The 23,305-nt window shown below is 42.5% G+C and overlaps 1 protein-coding gene across 6 annotated transcripts in view; it reads left to right on the plus strand.

Annotated features, from left to right (window-relative positions):
- The window catches only part of LOC144582889 (uncharacterized), a 30,490-nt gene that overhangs the window by 1,504 nt on the left and 5,681 nt on the right, over positions 1 to 23,305 (plus strand). For 3 of the 6 annotated variants that reach the window (XM_078375576.1, XM_078375577.1, XM_078375575.1), the window contains exon 3: positions 1 to 132. In XM_078375576.1, the coding sequence (XP_078231702.1) occupies positions 1 to 132 (132 nt within the window). The other 3 variants (XR_013536423.1, XR_013536424.1, XM_078375578.1) reach the window with 2 other exon arrangements.

The following is a 23,305-nucleotide window of genomic DNA, read 5'->3' on the forward strand; positions in this document are numbered from 1 at the left end:
GCTTTTCTGGCTTTGCCGGCCCAGCTGTTCCAAGCCAGGCTGGAGGAGGAGGAGTCAGTCCGAAGATGTCAGCTCTGAGCCTCGCTGCATGTGGTTGGTGGCAGCAATGGAAACTGCAACTCGATGGGAGTGGTATGAGGGTGTGCCTCTGGGGGCCAGGTGGTAGGAACCTTGTAGGGTAGGTGCATTGAGGGCAATAACTAGTGGCGGCAGCAGCAGCAGCAAGTCTGAGGGCCCAGAATGGGGAGTGAGGAGTGCTACAGGGCCCAGCCCAGCCTGGGGTGGGGAGGAAGCTGTGGATTCTGTACTGCAGGCCTCAGTTGCAGCAGTGGTTGAGCAGCCAGGGCAAGAAGTCCTCCTCCCCTTTGTCCTGTAGTCTCTGCCGGTATCTGAGCCAGGTGTGAGTGGCAGCATTGTCTCATTCTTAACAAAGTTTAGGGAGTTACTATTTGTGTGCCTTTTTACTTTTTTGTTGTGACAGTTTCAGACGTTTTAAAAGTTCATGAGTTGCAGAAGGGATAAAAGACATCATAATAGGCCTTCTAATTCCTGCACCTGTTCTTTTTCCTTTCATCCAGTCTATTCTTTCTAATCATCTTGTTCCTCATTTTCTTTGGCCACTGCTTCTATTATTGTTTCTCCTCCTCTTTTTGTTTTGGCCTTAATATACAACAAACCAAAACTGAATTAAAAATAAGGTATCACCATGTTGTATTCTTAAAATAACTGGCTCCTTACTATGTTTTAGAGATGAGGGAAAAAAATTAGTTGTATAGTTACTTGAGTAGCTATGCTTTCATGATCCCTGTTAGTGTTCCATTATTAGAATATTAAGCATGTGGGAGGTACTTAGGTCTTCCTGCTCAAGGTCATTGACAAGGTGTGATTTTTGGGGGGTGGGGAGGGATAACATGGGGGAAAATGCCAGATATAGTATGCACCTAAAGTAAAATAAAAATTTTTTTAAAATTCAAAAATTGGACCCTCTGGCGTAAATGGGCTAATGCCTTGTAAGTAATTTTTCATGGAATTAAAAAATGAAGCATTACATGAAATATTGGTAGCAAACACCCATTTCATCCCTCACATGTTTTGCTTCAGATATGCAAGAGACTTACCTGGTTGGTAATAAGTTCCAATTTGTGAGATAATTAAGTGAACCATATTTCTCTTATTTTATTTCTCTGCTACGATTTTCGAGACTATTGTCATGTGCATGAGCAAACCTGGTTCCTTGCCACATCTTTGCAATAGGAAAAGGAAAGGAGAGAATCACATATAATGTTTTAAGGCAAAGATTTGCAACCAAAAACAAGGCTTTATTAACTTCTGCCTTTAAGAACCTGCAGCATTGAGCCTTTTATTTCTAGTATGACTACCTTTGGCATTAACTTTTTTTTAACTGATTAGAAGTTTATGCATTTTATTGACTGCTTTAAAGACAATTTTTGTGTCATTTTTCAAGACCACAGAAATGCATAAGGCCTATAATTTTGATACTTTTTAGTCATTTTTAAGGTTATGAGCATGTAAAATACTGTTGATACATGAAACAATATGTGTAGATACCACTGGGTAGGTTATTTCAAAAGAGTATCTAAATTTTCATCCAGAGTAGATGGGTTGCAGTTTCTTAGGTGTGTTTCTCAATAAATTGCTTCAGTGTTTTTAGAGCATATAGAAATTTTTGAATAGTCTAACCTCTTATAGTTTATAGGTATAATATTTCTAAAGACTAGAGACATCACAGCCCCTTTTGAGATTAATGTTAATAAAATGTGAAATATATAGGGTTAGGATCCAGCAATCTCAGAGGAAAATTGTTAAATTATGTAGCTATAGAGTAGGAATGAAACCCAGGTTCTAAGCTCTAAGCATAGAGTGGGCAAAATTACAGAATGGTTAAGCGAGTGAGCTGTGGAACCTAACTCAATGTGAACATGAGTTTTTAAACTGCATGGTACCTCAGGTTATCTATACAGTGGGGACAGTCGTAATTTTTCTTTTTCTGCTCACTTGTCTGAATTATTTCCCTAGTCTGTCTTATTGCCACTCTTGATGGTCACCTGAGAGGATCTAAGGTAATTTATGACAGCCTGGAACTCCTTAAGGAAAAACAGCAGGTGCCTCAAACCCCATTTTAGGAGAAACCTGTTTTCCTCATGGAACCCTAGGAACTGTAAGCATACCGGTCCCTCCCAAAATCTAAGGCTCTGCTCTTGTTTTGCTTTGCATTACATAACCTTTTTGGTTTTTGGGTGGGCATCAAAAATTAGTGGGGGAGAGAGATCTAAAGAAAGTTGTGGATATGAAGAGGTATTTATGGTGAGAAACGTTATGAAGGAAAGAAATATGAGAGGATTTTGTATGGCAGATTCTTGTCCTAAAGTAGAATGACTAATTACAAAAGAGGAAAATACAGGACAAGTCAGAAAGTTTGATCATGTCATAGATGGTCTGTGGAAGTTGTATTAGGGTTCATAAAATGGGAAACAAAAACTTAAAACTGTCTAGCTCTTCTGTTTAATAGTGTGTGTGATGTATATATGAAGGAGCTGTAATTATTTGGCTTAAAAGAAAACGAGGGCAGGTGTGGTGGCTTAGCTTGTAATCCCAGCACTTTGGGAGGCAGAGGTGGGCAGATCACAAGGTCAAGATTTCGAGACCATCCTGGCCAACATGTTGAAACCCCATCTCTATTAAAAATATAGGAATTAGCTGGGTGTTGTGGCAAGCACTTGTAGTCCCAGCTACTCAGGAGGCAGAGGTTGCAGTGAGCCGAGACGGTGCCACAGCACTCCTGCTTGGAACCCCCAGCAAAACTCCAATCTTTAAAAAAAAAGAAATGAAAATGAAAGCCTTGAAATGTTCAGTCAGAAAAATAGAAGCTCTGATGCCTTTTATGTGACTTCAGTTACCTTTGGGAAATAAAGATGATGGTAGAATCACTGGTAAAGTAAGAATGTTAAAATTTACGTACTTGGTGTAATTTAAGTCAGAGGTTATATTTTAGAAGTGTTTTAATGCTTATTTGACTTTGAAAATTGTTCCATGTCCCTACAAAGGACATGAACTCATCGTTTTTTGATGGTTGCATAATATTCCATGGTGTATACGTGCCACATTGTCCCTGTCCAGTCTATCATTGATGGGCATTTGGGTTGGTTCCAAGTCTTTGCTGTTGTAAACAGTGTGTCCTTATAATAGAATGATTTATAATTTTTTGGATATATACCCAGTAATGGGATTTCTGGGTCAAATGGAATTTCTATTTCTAGGTCCTTGAGGAATCGCCACACTGTCTTCCACTAGTTGAACTAATTTACACTCCCAACAGTGTAAAAGTGTTTCTATTTCTCCACATCCTTTCCAGCATCTGTTGTCTCCATATTTTTTAATGATCGCCATTCTAACTGGCATTAGATGGTATCTCAATGTAGTTTTGATTTGCATTTCTTTAATGACGAGTGATAATTTTTTCATATGTTTGTTGGCCTTCTATATGTCTTCTTTTGTAAAGTGTCTGTTCATATTCTTCACCCACTTTTGAATGGGCTTGTTTTTTTCTTGTAAATCTGTTTTCTTTGTAGATTCTGGATATTAGCCCTTTGTCAGATGGATAGCTTGCAAAAATTTATTCCCATTCTGGTTGCTGCTTCATTCTAATGACTGTTTCTTTTGCTGTGCAGAAGCTGTGGAGTTTGATTAGGTCCCATTTGTCTATTCTGGCTTTTGTTGCCAGTGCTTTTGGTGTTTTCGTCATGAAGTCCTTGCCTATGCCTATGTCCTGAAGGGTTTTGCCTGAATTTTTCTTCTAGGGTTTTTATGGTGTTAGGTCTTAGGTAATCCACCTGGAGTTAATTTTAGTGTGAGGTGTCAGGAAGGGGTCAAGTTTCTGCTTTCTGCACATGGCTAGCCAGTTTTTCCAACCCATTTATTAAACAGGGAATGCTTTCCCTATTGCTTGTTTTTGTCAGGGTTGTCAAAGATGAGATGGTTATAGATGTGTGGCGTTGTCTCTGAGGCCTTTGTTCTGTTCCATTGGTCTATATCTCTGTTTTGGTACCAGTACCATGCTGTTTTGATCACTGTAGCCTTGTAGTATAGTTTGAAGTCCGGTAGTGTGATGCCTCCAGCTTTGTTCTTTTTGCTTAGCATTCACTTGGCTATGCGGGCTCTCTTTTGGTTCCCTATGAAGCTTAAGGTGTTTTTTTCCAGTTCTGTGCCCAAGGTCATTGGTAGCTTAGTGGGGGGGGGTAGCATTGAATCTGTAAGTTACTTTGGGCAGTATTGCCATTTTCACGATTTTGATTATTCCTAACCATGAACATGGAATGTTTCTGTTTGTGTTATCTTAATTTTATTCAGCACTGGTTTGCAGTTCTCATTGAAGAGGTCCTTTATATTCCTTGTTAGTTGTATTTCTAGGTATTTTATTATCTTTGTAGCAATTGTGAATGGCAGTTTGTTCTTGATTTGGCACTCTTGAGTCTGTTATTGTTGTATAGGAATACCTGTGATTTTTGCACATTGATTTTGTATCCTGAGACTACTGAAAGTTGCTTAACAGTTTCAGGAGATTTGGGGCTGAGACAATGGGGTTTTCTAGATGTACAGTCATGTCTGCAAATAGAGACAATTTGACTTTATTCTTTCCTATTTGAATACCCTTTATTTCTTTTTCTTGCCTGATTGCTCTGGCTAGAACTTCCAATACTATATTGAATAGGAGTGGTGAGAGAGGGCATCCTTGTCTAGTGCCAGATTTCAAAGGGAACGCTTCCAGTTTTTGCCCATTCAGTATGATACTGGCTGTTGGTTTGTCGTAAATAGCTTTTATTATTTTGAGACGTTCTATCAATACCTAGTTTATTGAGGCTTTTTAGGATAAAGGGCTGTTGAATTTTGTCAAAGGCCTTCTCTGCATCTATTGAGATAGTTACATGGTTTTTGTCTTTGGTTCTGTTCATGTGGTTAATTACATTTATACACTTGCATGTTTAACTGGCCTTGCATCCCCAGGATGAAGCCCACTTGATCATGGTGCATAAGCTTTTTTATGTGCTGTTGCAATTGGTTTGCCAATATTTTATTGAAAATTTTTGCATCTATGTTCATCGTGGATATTGGCCTGAAGTTTTCTTGTTGAGTCTCTGCTGGGTTTTGGTACCAGGATGATGTTGGTCTCATAAAATGATTTGAGAAGGATTCCCTCTTTTTTGATTTTTTGGAATAGTTTCAGAAGGAATGGTACCAGCTCTTTTTATGTCTGTCAGAATTTGGCTGTGAACCCATCTGAACCTGGGCTTTTTTTGGGTGGTAGGCTATTAATTGCTGCCTCAATTTCAGCCCTTGTTACTGGTCTATTCAGGATTTCAGTTTCTTCCTGGTTTCGGCTTAGGAGGTTTCAAGTGTCCAGGAATTTATCCATTTCTTCCAGGTAACTTTATATGCATAGGGTTGCTTGTAATAATTTCTGATAATGGTTTGTATTTCTGTGGAATCCGTGGTGATATCTTCTTTATCATTTCTATTGCATCTATTTGATTATTCTCTTTTCTTTTTATTAATCTGGCTAGTAGTCTATTTTGTCATCTTTTCGAAAAACCAGCTCCTGGATTTACTGATTTGTTGAAGGATTTTTTTGTGTCTATCTCCTTCAGTCCTGCTCTGATCTTTCTTCTTATCTTCTGCTAGGTTTTGAGCTTTTTTGGTTTTTCGATGGTAGGGTGTCGATTTTAGATGTTTCCTTCCTTCTCGTGGGCATTTATTGCTATATATTTTTCTCTAGACACTACTTTAAATGTGTCTCAGAGATTTGGTACGTTGTGTCTTCATTCTCATTGGTTTCAAAGAACATCTTTATTTCTGCCTTCATTTCGTTGTTTATTCAGTTAACATTCAAGAGCCAGTTTAGTTTCCATGAAGCTGTGTGGTTCTGAGTTTCTGAATTCTGAGTTCAAACTTGATTGTACTATGGTCTGAGAGACTGTTGGGATTTCCATTCTTTTGCATTTGCTGAGGAGTGATTTACTGTTGTGAACTGACCGCGAGCCCAGGAGCCCGGGAATCTCGTCCAGCGAGAGGGTCCCAAACCTGGAAGAGGGCATGCACGGAAAAGAAAGGAGACAGAGAGAGGAGGGGTCTGGAGGACTGGGTGAGCTATGCCCATGCAGCGATTTTATTTGTGCAGTCGGTTTCCTTATATACTTTTTTCTTTAACATCATTACTCAATCAATAAAAGGAACAGAAAATTCCTTGGGGGATGAATCTGAGGAACTGTCAAAAGGGAACAAATACTAATTTAAAAGATCAGTGGGAAATAGGTGATGCTGATTATCGATATTGTCAGAACAATCAGTAACTTGGATAACAGTCTTTAATTAACTAGAAGTCACAAGCTCAGCAGTAAACTGTGCATCTGCGAGAGACAAGGACCGCAGGGGAGGTCGCTAGGCTGAAACAATGCCTGGTAAACAAAGTCTTAGATCAGGAGCCAGAAAGGGGGGGAACGCAATACCCAAGTAACTCACTTCAGCATTCACCTGGCCATTATCTCATTGGCCAAGAAGGCTGAGGATAGTGTCCTGCTTAATCATTCTCAATTTCCTCTTTCGTGCTCTTCTTAATTTCCTCTCACTCATAGCTGGACAGCCTCCAGCCAGGGAAAATGTGTAAGGAGTCAAGCTCACCTAATGTCGGAGGCCAAGTTGTTAGCCTCTCGCAGGGGTGACCTCCACAATTTACTTCCAATTACATGGTCAATTTTAGAGGTGTGATGTGGTGTTGAGATGAATGTATATTCTGTGGATTTGGGGTGAAGAGTCCTGTAAATGTCTATTAGGTTTGCTTGTTCCAGGTCTGAGTTCAATGAGATGGAAAATTAATGACATTCAGGACTTGATCTGTCGGGGGGGTGGTGTTAAAGTCTCCCACTATTATGTGGGAGTCTTAAGTCTCTTTCTAAGTCATTAAGAACTTGCTTTATGTATCTGGGTGCTCCTGTATTGGATGTGTATTTAGTATCATTAGCTCTTGTTGCACTGGTCCTTTTACCATTATGTAATGTCCTTCTTTGTGTCTCTTGACCTTTGTTGGTGTAAAGTCTGTTTTATCAGAGACTAGGATTGCAACTCCTGTTATTTTTTATTTTTTACTTTTTTTGCTCTCCATTTGCTTGGTAAACCTTCCTCCATCCTTTTATTTGGAGCCTTTGTGTATCCTTGCATGTGTGATGATTTCCTGGATACAGCTCACCAATGGGTTTTGGCTTTTTATTCAATTTGCCAGTCTGTGCCTTTTGATTGGGGCGTTTAGCCCATTTACATTTACGGTTAACATTTTTATGTGTGAATTTTATCCTGCCATTTTGATGCTAGCTGGTTGTTTTGCCTGTTAGTTTATGCAGTTTCTTCATTGTGTTGATGCTCTTTACCATTTTGTATGTTTTTGGAGTGACTGGTACTGGTTGTTCTCTCTGTTTAGTTCTTCTTTCAGGAACTCTTGTAAAGCAGGCCTGGTGGTGATGAAATCTCTTGAGTAATTGCTTGTTCGTAAAGGATTTTATTTCTCCTTTGCTTATGAAGCTTAGTTTGGCTGGGCTGGATATGAAATTATGGGTTGAAACTTTAAGGATGTTGAATATTGGCCCCCACTCTCTTCTGGCTTGTGGGGTTTCTGCTGAGAGAGGTGCTGCAAGTCTGATGGGCTTCTCTTTGTGAGTAACTTTCTTTGTGGCTGCCCTTAGCATTTTCTCCTTCATTTCAACCCCAGTGAATCTGACGATTATGTGCCTTGGGGTTGCTCTTCTTGAGGAGTATCTTCGTGGTGTTCTCTGTATTTCTTGGACTTGAATATTGGCCTGCCTTGCTAGGTTGGGGAAGTTTTCCTAAATAATGTCGTGAAGAATATTTTCCAGCCTGGATTCATTCTCTCTGTGACATTCAGGTACACTTACCAAATGTAGATTAGGTCTTTTCACATAGTCCCATATTTCTTGGAGACTTTGTTCATTTCTTTTTACTCTTTTTTTTCTCCAATTTTTCCTTCTTGTTTCATTTCATTGAGTTGATCTTTAACCTCTGATATCTTCTTGTTTTATTTCATTGAGTTGATCTTTAACCTCTGATATCCTTTCATCTGTTTGGTCAATTCAGCTATTGAAAGTTGTGCATGCTTTGCGAAGTTCTTGTGTTTTACAGCTCTGTCAATTCACTTATATTCGTCTCTAAGTGGTTTATTCTCATTAGCATTTCATCAAACTTTTGTTCAGGGATCTTAGTTTCTTTGCATTGGGTTAGAACATGTTCTTTTAGCTCGAGAAGTTTCTTATTACCCACCTTCTGAAGCCTGTTTGTCAATTCATCACACTCATTCTCCATTCAGCCTTGTTCCCTTGCTGGTGAGGAGTTGTGATCCCTTGGAGGAGGGAGAGGCATTCTGGTTTTGGGTGTTTTCATCCTTTTTTGCACTGGTTTCTTCCCATCTTTGTAGATTTATCTACCTGTCGTCTTCATAGTTGCTGACTTTCAGATGGGGTTTCTGAGGGGACATCCAGTTTTGTTGATGTACCTATTTCTTTGTTTCTTAGTTTTTCTTCTAAAAGTCAGGCCCCTCTGCTCTAGGACTGCTGAGGTCCACTCCAGGCTGTGTTTGCCTGGGGATCACCTGCAGCAGCTGCAGAACAATAAGGGTTGCTGCCAGTTTCTTTCTGCTGCTGCTACTTTTGTTCCAGAAGGATACTCGCCAGATGTCAGTCTGAGCTCTCCTTTATGAGGCAATTCTTTGGATAGTTGAGGGTCAGAGAGCTGCTTGAGGAGACAGTCTGTCCTTTATAGGGGCTCAAGTGCTGAGCTGTGAGCTCTGTTGTTCTATTCAGAGCTGCTGGGCAGGTACGTTTAAGTCTGCTGCCACAGAACTCATATACGGCTTTTTCTTTCCCAGGTGCTCTGTCCTGGGGAGTTGAGACCAAAGTTTCTGTCATGCTGCTGCCTTTTTTCAGGGCTGCCCTCCCCAGCCAGGAGGGAGGCAGCCTAGTCACAGTCTGCCTGCAGAGGTTTTGCTGAGCTGCTGTGGGCTCCACTCAGCTGCCATGTGTATTTCCCTGCAGTCCTGTTTATAGGGGTATAGTTAGAACTGTCTAAGGCAGTGGCGGACCACCTCTGTAATGGTGGGCTGCCTCAGCAATGGTGGACTTCCTCAGTAGTGGTGGACTACCTTGGTAATTGTGTACGCCCCTCTTCCACAGAGCTGGACCGTCCCAGATTCAACTGTGCTGGTGCTGTTTTTTGTGGGAGTAGGACTGGCTGAGCCTGATTACCTGGCTCCCTGCTTCAGACCCCTTTTTTTTTCAGTTGAACCAGGTGACTATTTCCCAGGCATTCCAATTGCCAGTTGAAAAGGCACTTGGATTTGTGTGAGATTTTGTGCAGAGACCCACTGAGCTGGCTGAAACAGCCACACTGGAGTCAGTGGCACTCTTTTGCCCGGGAATCTCCTGGTTTGGCTCCCTGTTTCAGTCCCCTTTTTTTTCAGTTGAATGGGTGACTCTTATCTGCCAGATGTTCCAGTCACCTGTTGAAAAGGTGCCAGGATCTGTGTGATTCCCCATGCAGTGACCCACTGCACTGGCTGAAACAGCCGTGCAGAGACTTGTGCTTTTTTGCCCAGCAATCTCCTGGCCTGGCTCCCTGTTTTGGTCCCCTTTTTATCAGTTGAATTGGCAAGTCTTCCAGGAGTTCCAGTCACCAGCTAAAACAGCACCCAGACCCATGTATTTTGTCAGAGACCCGCCCTGCTGTCCTAAACAGCCACGCTGGGACCCATGGGGCTCCCCCACCTGGTAATCTTGTGGTCTGTGGGTAATACAAATCTGTCTGGAAATCCGGTGTCCACTCAGGCTCGAGTTCCTTTAATTGCAATGTTAGGATGTTGATTTTAGATCTTTCCTGCTTTCTCCTGTGGGCATTTAATGCTACATATTTCTCTGTAAACACTACTTTAGCTGTGTCACAGCAAATCTGGCTGGTACATTGTCTCTTTATTCTCATTGGTTTCAAATAACTTCTTTATTTCTGCCTTAATTTCGTTAATTACACAGTAGTCATTCAGGAGCAGATTGTTAAGTTTCCGTGTAGTTATGTGGTTTTGAGTGAATTTTTTCATCCTGAATTCTAATTTGATTGCATTGTGGTCTGACAGACTGTTAGAATTTGTTTTTTTGCATTTGCTGATTTTAGAATAAGTGTTATGTGGTGGTGAGAAGAATGTATATTCTTTCTGTTGATTTAGGGTGGATAGTTCTGTATATGTCTATTAAATCCACATGGTCCAGAGCTGAGTTCAAGTCTTGAATGTCCTTGTTAATTTTCTATGTCATTGATCTAATATTGACAGTGGGGTGTTCAAGTCTCCCACTATTACTGTGTGGGGAGTCTAAGTCTCTTTGTAGGTCCCTAAGAACTTGTTTTATGCATCTGGGTGCTCTGTATTGAGTGCATATATATTTAGGATAGTTAGCTGTTCTTGTTGCATTGATCCGTTTACCACTATATAACACTGTTCGTCTTTTATTGTAAAAAACAAGTGGTGGGCCAAATTTTGACTGCAGGCTGTAGTTTGCTGACCCTTGAACTATGACTTCATCTTGAAACAACAAAATTGAATCGAAATTAGAAAGAATGCTGAAGTGGCATCATTTGTCTGGGGTAACACCCAAAGTTCATTGTCTCACACCAGGGAAATCATTGATATTGACTCACCGTGAGTTTAAGAGTGGAGCATTAATAGGCAAAAGAAAGAGAAAAGAGAATAGCTCTCTATCCTGCAGAAATAGAGGGGCACCTGAGTGGGTCTTCCAGTTTCATGATGAAATGCACAGGGTTTTATAGAATATCTTGAGGAGGCAGTGTCTGATTTACACAGAGCTGGAGAGATTGGTTGGACCAGCTGTGATGTTTGCATAGCATGCAAAAAAACTGGCCATCCCACCCCAATCTTATATTAAGCAGATGGTTCTCTACCTGACTGATGCCATATTATCTGTTCCTTACTGTACATTTGGTTGACAAAGTAAAGGGAAGATGAAGTGACCATGTTGAACATGCCTGGCCCCCAGGTAGCCTTTTCCTATTGGCACAACTGCTGGCATTCACCTGTGCAAGCTTTATGTCTGCAGTTCGATTTCCACATGTAAATCAAAAGCAAGAATCTTACTCCTTATATAAACAGCAATATGTGTGACTACTGTCATTTGTTAACATGAATGGTGAATTTATTAACTCTTAAAAGAAAGATTTGAACAATTTTAAAAGGGAGCAAAGATAAATCTCCAAATCACCCAGTAGACCAGGAACCCAGAGATGGTTTACAGTGTGTTCATTTCCACTGAGAATGCTAACTGCTCTCTTGAGAGAATAAAGACTGGGTCTCATGTCGCATGGGGGATGTGGCCCTGGTTCCACAAACATTGGCCCTGACTGCAAGTTGTGCTCAGACTCTCGCTCCTTTCTCAAAGCCTCTTCATATAGGGATGGGTAGCAAATGGGATCTCTTGTATTGACTGTGATCAAACCTAGGACTTTCACATAGCTGGTGTCAGCGTGGGTCTTTGAACCCCACAGGAACTCATAGCATGGGCTCACTGCTGGGCGCTTGCCAATATTCCAGGTACTTTTCCTGCACCAAATCTTGGGTAAGCAGCTTCGTAGTCTCCCCAGAGATATTTGGCTCCCTTGCAGCATACACCTCAAGCACACCCAGAGCTTTCCAGACAACCCCTTCAGAGGTGCCACTGTCCTTGGTTAAGATCACACCCAGGACAATGGTCAGAAGGGCAGCCTTGGGCATGCTATGACCATCACCCAGTGTGCCATCGCTCGAGAGGCCAATAGGAGTGACAAGGATGTAGGATTGGCCAGTGGAGTCTACTTCATTCACGTCAATGCCGAAGATCAACTTCATGCACTCAGGTGCTTTGCTGAATATTATAGGGAAGTAGTTCTTGTAATTTTTTTTACGACATTCTACAGCATTTCTGCCTTTGTGATTAGCTCCTTCACTTGGTATTTGTGGAGCAGGAAATGAATGAACTCATACCTTTCCTTTCAATGAGCTTCTTGGAACAAAGGACTCCAGGTACACTGGGTCAGCTGAGGTGCTGACCCTTCCTCTGTTGGCTGCTGGAGCCCTACTTGAATTGGGTCCATAGGGGTTAGTAGATGGAAGTGGAGGAGGAAGAGCCTGTTGTGAACTCTGAAAAGAACTTGCTGACCCAGTAGCAGACACCTATCCAGGGAGGAGGTAAGTCTCCTGTGAGATCCTGTGTACCCACCAGGCCCAGGGCCTCTCCTTGGGCTTCAAGTTCTTCATCAGGCTTACAGTGTGGACTCTTCTGCTTAAGAGGTATGATGACTCTGGTTAGGGTAGCAGGTGGGAGCGTGGACAGGAGTTGGACAATGGAGACCTATAGACAGGTCTTCAGTGCTGCTCTGGGGCCTCTGGGGTACTCCTGTCTTCCTGGTCAGCCTGTTCCCTGAAAACCTTCACTGCTGACACTGCATGGGCCTCCTCTGCTCTGTGACTCAAAGACACTGCCTCGGACCAAAGCCTGCCTAGTTCCTGGAGCTCCTTGCTTCCTCACGGAGCCTGAGCCTGCTGCCTTTGCTGATCTCAAGAGTTTCCAAAATATGGCATTCCAGAGATGTTTAGAAATTTTACTTATAAAAGTTGAAAGAGGCCTGGAACCAGATGCTGACCGAGAGGTACTAAGGAAGTTTAATTACCCCCAGATAAGTTTTGCCTCCAGATGGCTTGTTTGGTAGTCGCCAGGTGGTCTTTGCTCCCTTCAAAATTCCTCAGGAGTTTTTGTCTCTGGGGCCTGCCTGTTCATTGGTAACCAGGTCATTTTGCTCTTCTCAACATGCTGAATGGCATTTATGAGAAACCTTATGGCTAGCATCATACTTGATTTCTCTGTGAGAAAAGTAAAACATTTTTTTCTCTAAGAATAGAAATTAAACAGAGTCTACTTTTACAATTTCCATTCATTACTTCTTAGCAATCTCAACCAGTAAAATAAGGTAGGAAGGGTAAAATACATGACTTTGGAAAATGAAGTATTTTGTCTATTAAAGACAGCATGATTTCTTTTGTAGACAATTCTTTTATATTAAGAGCTACTATAATTGGTTTTAGCAAGGTAGAATACATGTTCAACACAAAAAGATTTACCTTTTTGTATAGCAAAAAATAGGAATGAAAAATAGATTTTAAATAGGTTAAAAATCTAAAATGTGCAGCAATAAATTTAACAAAGATTATGCAAGATCTGTGTACTTGAAATCTAGAAAACATTTCAGAATGACTAGAGTAGACCTAAATACACATGAGGGGTCCTTTCTTCCCAAATTGATCTATAGATTTAAAACCAATTCCAGGGATGGGTGGAGCAAGATGGCAGTATAAGAAGGCTCGACAGGTTATCCCCACAACGAGGACACCAGTTTAACAATTATCTACACGATAAAAGCACGTTTGGAAGAACCAAAAATCAGGTGAGAACTCACAGTACCTGGTTTTAAATTTATATCACTGAAAGACACATGGAAAAGGTAGACAATACAGTCTTGAGCGTTTGATAGTTTGTCTCTTAGGACTTTTATATTTGCATTCTCCTATTAAAATCTTTGGTTTATTACAAGTTAATTGTCCATGTGATAAGCAAGACTGCAATGTTAATTTTTCTGCACCTGGCTAGCCATGTATCCAGTGCCATTCATTGCATAGAGTGAGCCTTTTCTATATTTCTTACTTATGTGGTTTTCAGGGAATGTGTTCTCTTACCAGATCCACGGGGGGGGGCATAGGTTTAAGGGCAAGAACTTCCCAGAGCTATGCCCCCTCCCATCTCTTTCCATCTGGGAGATTTAATGATTATGTTTAAATTTCATGGGCATGGGAAGAAACTCTTAAGAGTCAGTCACCCCAGTGGAAGTTTAAAGGAACTCATTTCATTGGACAGAGGAATTTGGGAAGGTGGGAATTTTTCCAAGGATAAATTCCCCTGCTCCTTCACCCACACTGGATTTCCAGCTCTCCCAAATCCCCTCCCACATAGTGGGAGCTCGATTTCCCCTCTGGGGTTCCCTTCCACACTCTTTTATGGAAGGCTCTCTTTCCCTCCTAAACCATCTCTCTCTCTCTCTCTCTCTCTCTCTCTCTCTGTCCCCTTCTACCCAGTATGGAAGCTTTCTTTCCTCTCCTGGATTCCATCTCTGGATTTTCTCAATGTGAGTGGAGTTTTCCTTCTCTGGTTTTCTTCCTCTGGCAACCCTTTTTGCTCAGTGTGAGAGTGGCTTTTCCTTCTCTCACTCAGTATGAGAGCTGTTTCTTTCTCCTCCTGTTTCTCCTTCTATGTCAATAAATCACTTTCTACAACACTTTTTAGTCCCACATTTGCTGTGCACTGCGCTGTGGTCTCCTTTCCCATTCTTGGGGAGTGATAGACCAAGAACCTGGAGAAACGTTCTCTCAGGGGAACCAAGGGCTCCCTTGTCCTGACCTGCGGGACGAGCAACGGAGACTCTAGGGAGGGGATGGGGATTGAAAGAGAGACAGGAGACGCGGAGAATGGAGACAAGTCAAGGATCTGATCAAGTCTCGTTTATTAGCTACAAGGCGGTTGCTTGTAAGGGCGGGAAGTTCTGAGGGCTGAGGTCAGAGAGTAACCATGGAGACGAGGCTGCAGGCTAGCCTCTAACTAGGAGGAATGTGAAACTTAATAAGGGAAGCCCATAAGATGGAGGTTTAGGTAAGAGAAACAAAAGCTTAAGCAACATATAGTTACAAGATGGCTACTGCTCTGCTCCCCACAGGTCCCCCTTTTTTATTTAATTTTTGTGTGGCTGATTGCCTGTGGGGACCATGCCTGTCTTAGGTCAAGAGATACACCTGCAGTGATGCTTTTTACTCTTACCCATCATAGGGTGAGCGGGATTCATATCCTGGTCCCCTGTCTTAGGTGGGAGCATCTTACTGCTAGGCTCTCAGGTTGCCTGTCATTGGCTAACTGGTCCAGCTCATCAGGCGATGTCAGAAACGGTTAGTGGTGCTTATCAAGCTTCCACCTTAGCCTTGATGCAACTCCATTTCCCTGTCGGCCATTTCCAGCTTATGATAATGGACCTGTAGGGGCTGCATTTTTATGGAGTCAATCTGTTGTTTGACAAAAGCCATGACCTTGTTGAATATAAGAGGTCCAACAGTGAGGAGAAGGAGGAAAATGACAAAAGGGCCAAGGAAGGGGAGGATATAGGGGAGGAACCCATTCAACCCTCCCCACAATGGATTATCGGAGAGTGCTTTTCTTCTTTTTGCCAGGTCTTCTTGCAGGGCTTTTATCTTATCTCTGACAACATCAGAATGGTTAGCATAAAAGCAGCATTTTTTATCTAGTGCAAGGCACAGTCCTCCTTTCTGGGCGGTGAGCAGATCTAGGCCTCTTTGGTTTTGCAGGACTACTTCGGCTAGGGAGTCAAGTTGATCTTAACATCATATTGTGATCCGAATCTGCTGTTGGTCTTAGGTATGAGAGTGATTATCAGGGATATCAATATTAAGGTACACATGTTTCTGAAAGATTGAAAGAGGGGGAACAGGGAATAATCTTCAGGGCTTAACACATTCCCTGGGAGGGGTTATTATCCTCACATCCTGATGTTCCTTTACAGTCTACTTGTTTCACTAATCTCTGGTAGCCATCTGGCTGAATCTGCTTCTTTTGCATATACACACACTGATCCTCTACCCCAAATCAATACAGGTTCGGGTTCGTGCCAGGAGCCAGTCATAGGATCTTTCCACATCACTGATGTGAATTTTGTTTGGGTTTCTGATTGCCAATGGCGTTCTGCAGCGGAGTGTCCATTTTTGTCTAAAGTTAAAAAATTGAGTATAAATAGTGAATGTGCCATGAGGCTTCTGGGGGACCCCTTAATGGGGTACCATTCCCCCTTTTTTATTTTTTCAAAGGTAATTTTTAAAGTGAGATGGGTTCTCTCAACTATCCGTTGGCCTTGAGGATTATAGTTGATGCCAATTATATGTTGTATGTTTAATTGAGAATAGAACCGGGCAAAGGCTGTGCTGGTATACCATGGTCCATTATTGGTTTTAATTTTTTGTGGAAAGCCAAGGGTGGCAAAAGCAGATAGTAAGTGCCCGATGACATGTTTAGTGGCTTATCCAGTTTGGAGTGTAGCAAACACATATCCACTGTAGGTATCAATGCATACATGAACATATTTGAGATTGCCAAATTCTGAAACATGAGTTACATCTATCTGCCAGAGTGCATTAGGGACTAGGCACCTCGGGTTAACTCCCAGATGGGGTACGGGTATAACGAAGATTGGTGTATTCCAAGGAGAATTACTAGGTTCTATATGCCCCATCCGCAACTGTTCCTGTATCAGTTGTTGTGCGCCAGCTAATTTTTCTGAAGAGAGGGGCCATTGGTCAACCCATACGGGGTTGTCTGATAACCAAGTAATTTTGTCTGCGTGGGCTACAGGACAGACCGCGGCCCCTACTGAAAATGTCCTACCCCTTTCTTGTCTGTTTTTGGTTTAGATTCTATAGGGTTTAAAATTCCAGTTTGGGTTTTTCCTAACCCAGTGCCAGGCACATACTCGTGTTTAAGCATCTGGGCAGTAATGATCTCATTAGGACTACCTATGACCATACCTATCTGAGCCAGCAAATCCCTTCCCCAAAGGTTGAAGGGTAGGCCTGCAACAATATAAGGTTGGATTTGGCCTTGATTTCCCTTTTTAATCTTCACATTTTAACATTTTTGTACTTTTCTCGGGATTTTTGCTCTGACCAATACTGGTAAGATGAGTAATAGTAGCACTTAATGGCCATGTGACAGGCCACTGGGTTTTGTTAATTATAGTCACATCTGCTCTAGTATCTACTAGTCTGGTAAATTCCTTTCCATCTAGCCATAATGTCATCATGGGCTTGTCAGGAGATACCACTTTTGCCCAATAGACGTCAGAGGAACCGAAGCCTAAGTTACCTCTGTCCTTTTTTATAACTCTGTTATGGGTTTTATGGAGAGGTAAGAGGAAGAGTTGTGCAAATCTTTGTCCAGGGGAGATAGTACTTATAATTTTAGGGGAGGTTACCATGACTTTGATTTCTCTTGTGTAATCATTATCTATTACTCCGGGGAGGACTTGTAGACCTTGTAGGGTAAGGCCACTTCGTCCTAGAATAAGTCCAAAAGAACCCTCAGGCAGGGGCCTGAAGACGCCTGTGGGCAATGCTTGAACCCCCATTTCAGGTGTTAATACTGTGTGGAAGGTGGAACAGAGGTCCAATCCTGCACTTTCTGTTGTGGCTCGACAGAGGTTTGAAACGGATTGTTGGTTGGAGGAACAAAACTGACTGCCCCATGGATTTGTTTTTGGGGGCCTGGGGCTGGCCCCTCATTCCGTTTCCCTGATGTGGAGAAAGTGGTTGCCCTTGGGCATCCCTTTTGGATTTGCATTCATTGGCCCAATGCTTCCCTCTCTTGCATCATGGACATAAGCCAGGGACTTTTGTATTAAGGGAGGGTTTTTTAATCAGCATTACAATCTTTAGCATAGTGACCAGCGGCGCCACATTGAAAGCACCTATTTTTTGACTTATTAGATAACTGTTTCACAGTATAGCCCTGTAGGGCTGCAGCCATAGCTAATTCCTGTTGATAGGCAGAGCCTACGTCTGAGCACAGGCGTATATACCCTGAGAGATCTGTTTTCCTTTTATAAGGGCGGATAGCCGCTTGGCAGGCAGCATTAGCATTTTCAAATGATAGTTGTTTAACAAAACCTGTGCCTGCCTCTGCATTACCAAAAATTCTGCTTGCTGCTGTAATGAGGCGATGTACAAATTCTAAAAAAGGTTCATCTGGCCCTTGTTTTATGCTGGTAAGGGAGGCACTAACATCCCCCTTTGTAGGCAGCTTTCGCCAGGCCTTTGTACCCGCAGTTCGAATTTGGGCATACAGACCTCCATCATACTGCATTTGTGCGTCGCTGGTAGCATAATTGCCTTCACCAGCTAGCATGTCAAAATTCTAATTATTATTAGCCTGTGCGTTATGGCAGGCAGTTTCCTTACAACATTCATAAAACTCAAGATTTCCACAACGAATAATCACCCCCTGAAAGGGTGGCTTGGGCCAAGGTCTGCCAATCTCCTGGGGTAAGCCAATTTTCGGCCACTGATTCTAAAATCGCAGTGGTATACGGAGCAGTAGCGCCGTATTGTGCCACTGCAGTTTTTAGTTCTTTGATTATTTTATTTTTTTTTTTGTATTTTTAGTAGAGACAGGATTTCACCGTGTTGGTCAGGCTGGTCTCAAACTCCTTTTTTTTTTTTTTTTTTTTTGAGGGGAAAAAGAAAAAGAGGGAAAAAGGAATATTACTTCATTCCTAAAATGGGTTTCAATAATGGCTGATCAATATTTTGAGTGTTTAAAGTGGTTAATGCATATTTTATGTGTTTAAAATGGAGACCTCTATTGTGTTTATTTGTTCTGGCTCTGAGTTCAAGTCCCGGATATCGTTATCAATTTGTTGTCTCGTTGAATCTAAATCTCATTATGTGTCTTATGTATCTGGGTGTTAAGATCCCTTATTATTACATTAATCCTTTTAGCCTTGTATCCTTGTAGCTTTGAAATCTATTTTGTCAAATGTGAAAATTGCAACTCCTGCTTTTTATTTATTTATTTTTGCTCTCCATTTGGTTGGTACTTTTTTTTTTTTCCCAACCCTTTATTTTGAGTCTATGTATATCTTTTGGATATACCATTAGATTTTGTCTGTATCTTTTGATTGGGAGATTTGGTCGATATAAATTTAGGGTTGCTGCCATTTGATATTAACTGGCTATTTTGTCCTTTTGTTGATAAAAATTCTTCTTTATGTTAATGCTCTTTACTTTTTGGTGTATTTTTAGAAAGGGTCATACTGGTTGTTCCTTTCTGTGTATAATGCTTCTTTTAGAAGTTCTTGTAAAGCAGACCTGGTGGTAATAAAATCTCTGAGTACTTGCTTGTTCCTGAAAGATTTTATTTTTCCTTCAAATGTAAAGCTTAAATTGGCAGGATATGAAATTCTGGGCTGAAAGTTCTGTTGATTAAGTATATTGAATATTGGCCCCCACTCTCTTCTAGCTTGTAGGGTTTCCGTTGAGAGATCTGCTGTAAGCCTAATAGGCTTACCTTTATGGGTAACTTGATCTTTCTCTCTGGCTGCCCTTAATATTTTCTCCTTCGATTCGATCTTGGTGAATCTAACGATTATGTGCCTTGGGGTTGGTCTTCTTGAGGAATATCTTTGTGGTGGTCTCTGTATTGCCTAGGGTTGAATAGTGTCCTACTTTACTAAATTAGGAAAATTTTCCTGGATAATGTCCTGGAGAGTATTTTCCAGCTTGACTTCATTCTCTCCGTCACATTCAGGTACACCGATCAAGCGTATATTAGGTCTTTTCATATAGTCCCATATTGCTTGGAGACTTTGCTCATTCCTTTTTATCTTTTTTTCTCTATTCTTGTCTTGTCGTTTTGTTTCATTAAGTTGGTCTTCGACCTCTGATACCCTTTCTTCTGCTTGATCCATTCGGCTGTTTAAGCTTGTACATATTTCACTAAGTTCTCGTGTTGTATTTTTCAACTCCATAAGTTCATTTGTATTCCTCTCTATATTGTCTGTTCTTTTCAACATTTCATCAAACCTTTTTTCCAACTTCTTAGTTTCTTTACATTGGGTTAGACCAAGTTCCTTTAACTCCCAGAAGTTTCTTATCATCCACCTTTTAAAGCCTACTTCAGATAATGGAACACAGTCCTTTTCCATCAGGGCTTGTTCCATTGCTGATGAGTTCTGATTTTGAGTATACTCAGCCTTCTTAGGCTGTTTTTTTCCCTTCATTGTAGATGACCCACCTTTCTAATTAGGTTTCTGAGTCGACGTCCGACTTATTGATTCCCAGTGTTGGGATCCGAGCAACCCACTGTCGCAGCCTAAATAGCAGCGATAAGACTAATGGTGCTCTTCTGCCCAGGAATCTCTGGTCTGGCTTCCCTCTTGAGTCCGCAACAAGCAGCTCTGACTTCCCGGAGCTCCAAACTCCGGTCAGTAGGGGAAGCAGTCCTGTTGGCTCTGCATGAAGAGCTGCTGCGCCGAGACGCCGGCAAAACCGCTGCAGTGGCCACAAGAGTCGCGCTGGCGACCCGTGGAGCTCCTCCACTGGGAATCGGCTGATCGGTGAGTGACGAAAATTCGTCTAAAAGTGTGGCGTCGTCTCGTTCTCTGAGCTTTCACTGGGAGCTACAATCCTGAGCTGTTAGTGGTCGGCCATCTTGGATCGATCTCCTCTTTGATTATTTTAAAATCGAAACCTGCATGATGCCTTCAAGCTGCTTCCTGCTGGTCGGTGGTTTCTGTCACCGGGTACGCACTTGGATTTTCTAAATCTAATAAGGTGTTAAGCTGAGGAGGTTGTCTTAACGCCGCTCCCCTACAGGGAGGTATAACATTTTGGGTAACTTGAGTTTTAGCCTCATTCTTTATTTTACCTATTTTTATTTTTTCAAGCTGTTCTATGAGCTCTCGATGCTCAGTTTCAAGCCTAACCTGTTTTTTTAGGTACTTGATTTTTTCTTGTAACCTTTTTTGGGGATCAATAACAGGACATGCCATTGGGGGTGCTGAGGGCCCCGCCTTGTAAGGCGGAGGTCGCAGCCTATGGGGGAACCAATCTGAGTTTTTATAATGGTCCACCTCTTCTTCTAAGTCATCCCAATCTATTTCCTCCTCAATGCCTTTGTCTTCAGAATTATTTGCTCTTTCAATTGGCCATGGGGTCTTTTCCTATTTGGTGTGTCTAGAGCCTGAGTTGGGGGCCCCCTGGGCAGACACCCTCTTTGGCCCTCTTTTTGTCTTTGCTGAAGGTGCATTTTTAGTCTTAGCCTGGCATTGTGACTCTCCGGGCGTCCCCTTCTTTGAGTCACTATCAGAGGATATTAAATCCTCCTCATTAGCTTGTGGCGACTGCACCTCATCAGTTACAGACAATTTCTTAGAGTCACCTGGGCTCTTAGGACTGTTGAGGGTGCTTTTATCGAGTTCTCCCTTTAAGAGAGACTCTCCCTGAGTAATAACATTGGCAATGAGGGGGTCATGGCATCTCTGAGTTAAAATTTTATCTATCAGGTTCCAATAAGAAAAGGCTGTGACTGGGACCTTCTCAGGTCCAAAAGCACTGTAATAATCTTAAAGCATCTCCTACCCTTTTCCATCGTTTTTGGTCTATGGTTCCTTCCTGGGGAAACCAAGGGCAGACATCCTGAATATAGTGAAAATATAACACAATCGTTTTATTTTCACCTTTACTCCCTGTGCCTTTAAAGCCTTACTTAAAGTCTCTATGAACAACTAATGCTGGCTGATTTCCTGTTCCATATTCGCAGTCCCCTTACCGGAGCGCGAGTCCCTGGCAGGTTCCCACGACGCTCTTTCCTCTGGGTTTCTTAATCCTTCTGTGCCGGCTGACCTTGACGGCATCCCTCACTGTGTCCCTCGTACTCAAGCTCTTACGTTGGGCACCAGTTTGTCTCGACCCGCAGAATGAGCAACGGAGACCCTAGGGAGGGAGTGGGGATTAAAAGAGAGATACAGGAGACGCGGAATGGAGACAAGTCAAGGATCTGATCAAGTCTCGTTTATTAGCTACAAGGCGGTTGCTTGTAAGGGCGGGAAGTTCTGAGGACTGAGGTCAGAGAGTAACCATGGAGACGAGGCTGCAGGCTAGCCTTGTAACTAGGAGGAATGTGAAACTTAAACAATAAGGGAAGCCCACAAGATGGAGGTTTAGGTAAGAGCAACAAAAGCTTAAGCAACATAGTTACAAGACGGCTACTGCTCCCTGCACTCCCTGAATCTCCCAATACAACATTTTGGTGAGCCAGCCAGGAGGAGGCAGTTGGGAGCCAAGTACAGCCAGGAGCCAGCGTAAGGAAGCACGGCAGATGGGTGAAATACATCAAACCACCTCTGTCTCTCTTTTTCTCTCTATTGCCTAAAAAATATATATCTATGTCCTGTCTAAGAACACCAGAGCTGCACCAAGCTGCAGCATTGTGGGCCAGCCAGAATTTAAAGTGCAGCTTTTATCTCCAAGCTTGCTCTCTTTGCTTTCTGCTCCTTCTCTATCTTTCAGGTGTTATCTCTGGGACCAAAACGTGTGGGAGCCTTTGGGGTGGCAAGGGCAAACACTCCCCCTGGCCCTCTTGCTCCTTGTCAGCTGGGAACAGCCCAGCCCCAGGGGCAGAACCGGGCATTTGCAGTGGTTGGCCGGGGAGGGGCAAGGTACAGCGCAAACCTGCAGGGGACCGGGGAACACGGCAGCCTGGCACATGGTCCTGGCAGGCTTTTCCAGCATCCCTGGTCCCAGCCAGCAGTGTAAAAAAGTTTCCCAGGGCATTCACCTGCTGGTTATAGGTCCCTGTGTGGGTAGAAGCTCTGGAAGTGGCCCAGGTGCACACTTGGTTCTGAGGGGACAACATGAGGATCGAAAGCAGGGGGCAAGGGACTTCACAGCAGCCCAGCAGCAGCTGCAAACATGGCTTTTAAACTCAAAGTGGCTTTTTTTGTCTTGGTGCAGCTGAGGGAAAGGAAGAGGCTGCTGGCTTTCAGCCCCACCAAGTTTTGGCAGGCCACACAACCTCAGGGTGCAGCATTCTCATTCAAAATACAGCTTAAGAAAGCTTTCTACCTTACCTTAATGCAAGTGTCCTGTGTGCACAACTAAGGTGTAGAGCCTGCAACTGTAGGGTTGCTGGTTCAAATCCCCAGTGGAGTCAGTGTCGATTTGGGGAAATTCAGAAGCTGAAGACTCTGGGACTTTGTGTTTCATGAACAATTTGTCATGCTTACAATTGGCTGTCTCTCTCTGGCAGAAATCTAGAAGATCATAAACTATTCCTAGGGCCACATAGTCAATGGCAGGTCTCAGATTCCGAAGGCACTACAATGGAAAATGGGTTAGGGGAGAGGAGGCCTAGGTCTTCAGGGTATTGTTCCAGCCTCAGCCGCATCTGGCCTACTTTCTTTGAACTGTGTGCTCTAATGGCCCCTCCCTAGAAGTTTACCCTTCTAGGGTAGTTTCATAAATTGGCCTGCTAAAATTGGACTTTTGCTGGGGAATATTGGTATCCATCTCCTGAGCCCCACTGGCCTGGTT

The sequence above is a fragment of the Callithrix jacchus genome, chromosome 5, assembly GCF_049354715.1.
Source record: "Callithrix jacchus isolate 240 chromosome 5, calJac240_pri, whole genome shotgun sequence".
Taxonomy (NCBI): Eukaryota; Metazoa; Chordata; class Mammalia; order Primates; family Cebidae; genus Callithrix; species Callithrix jacchus.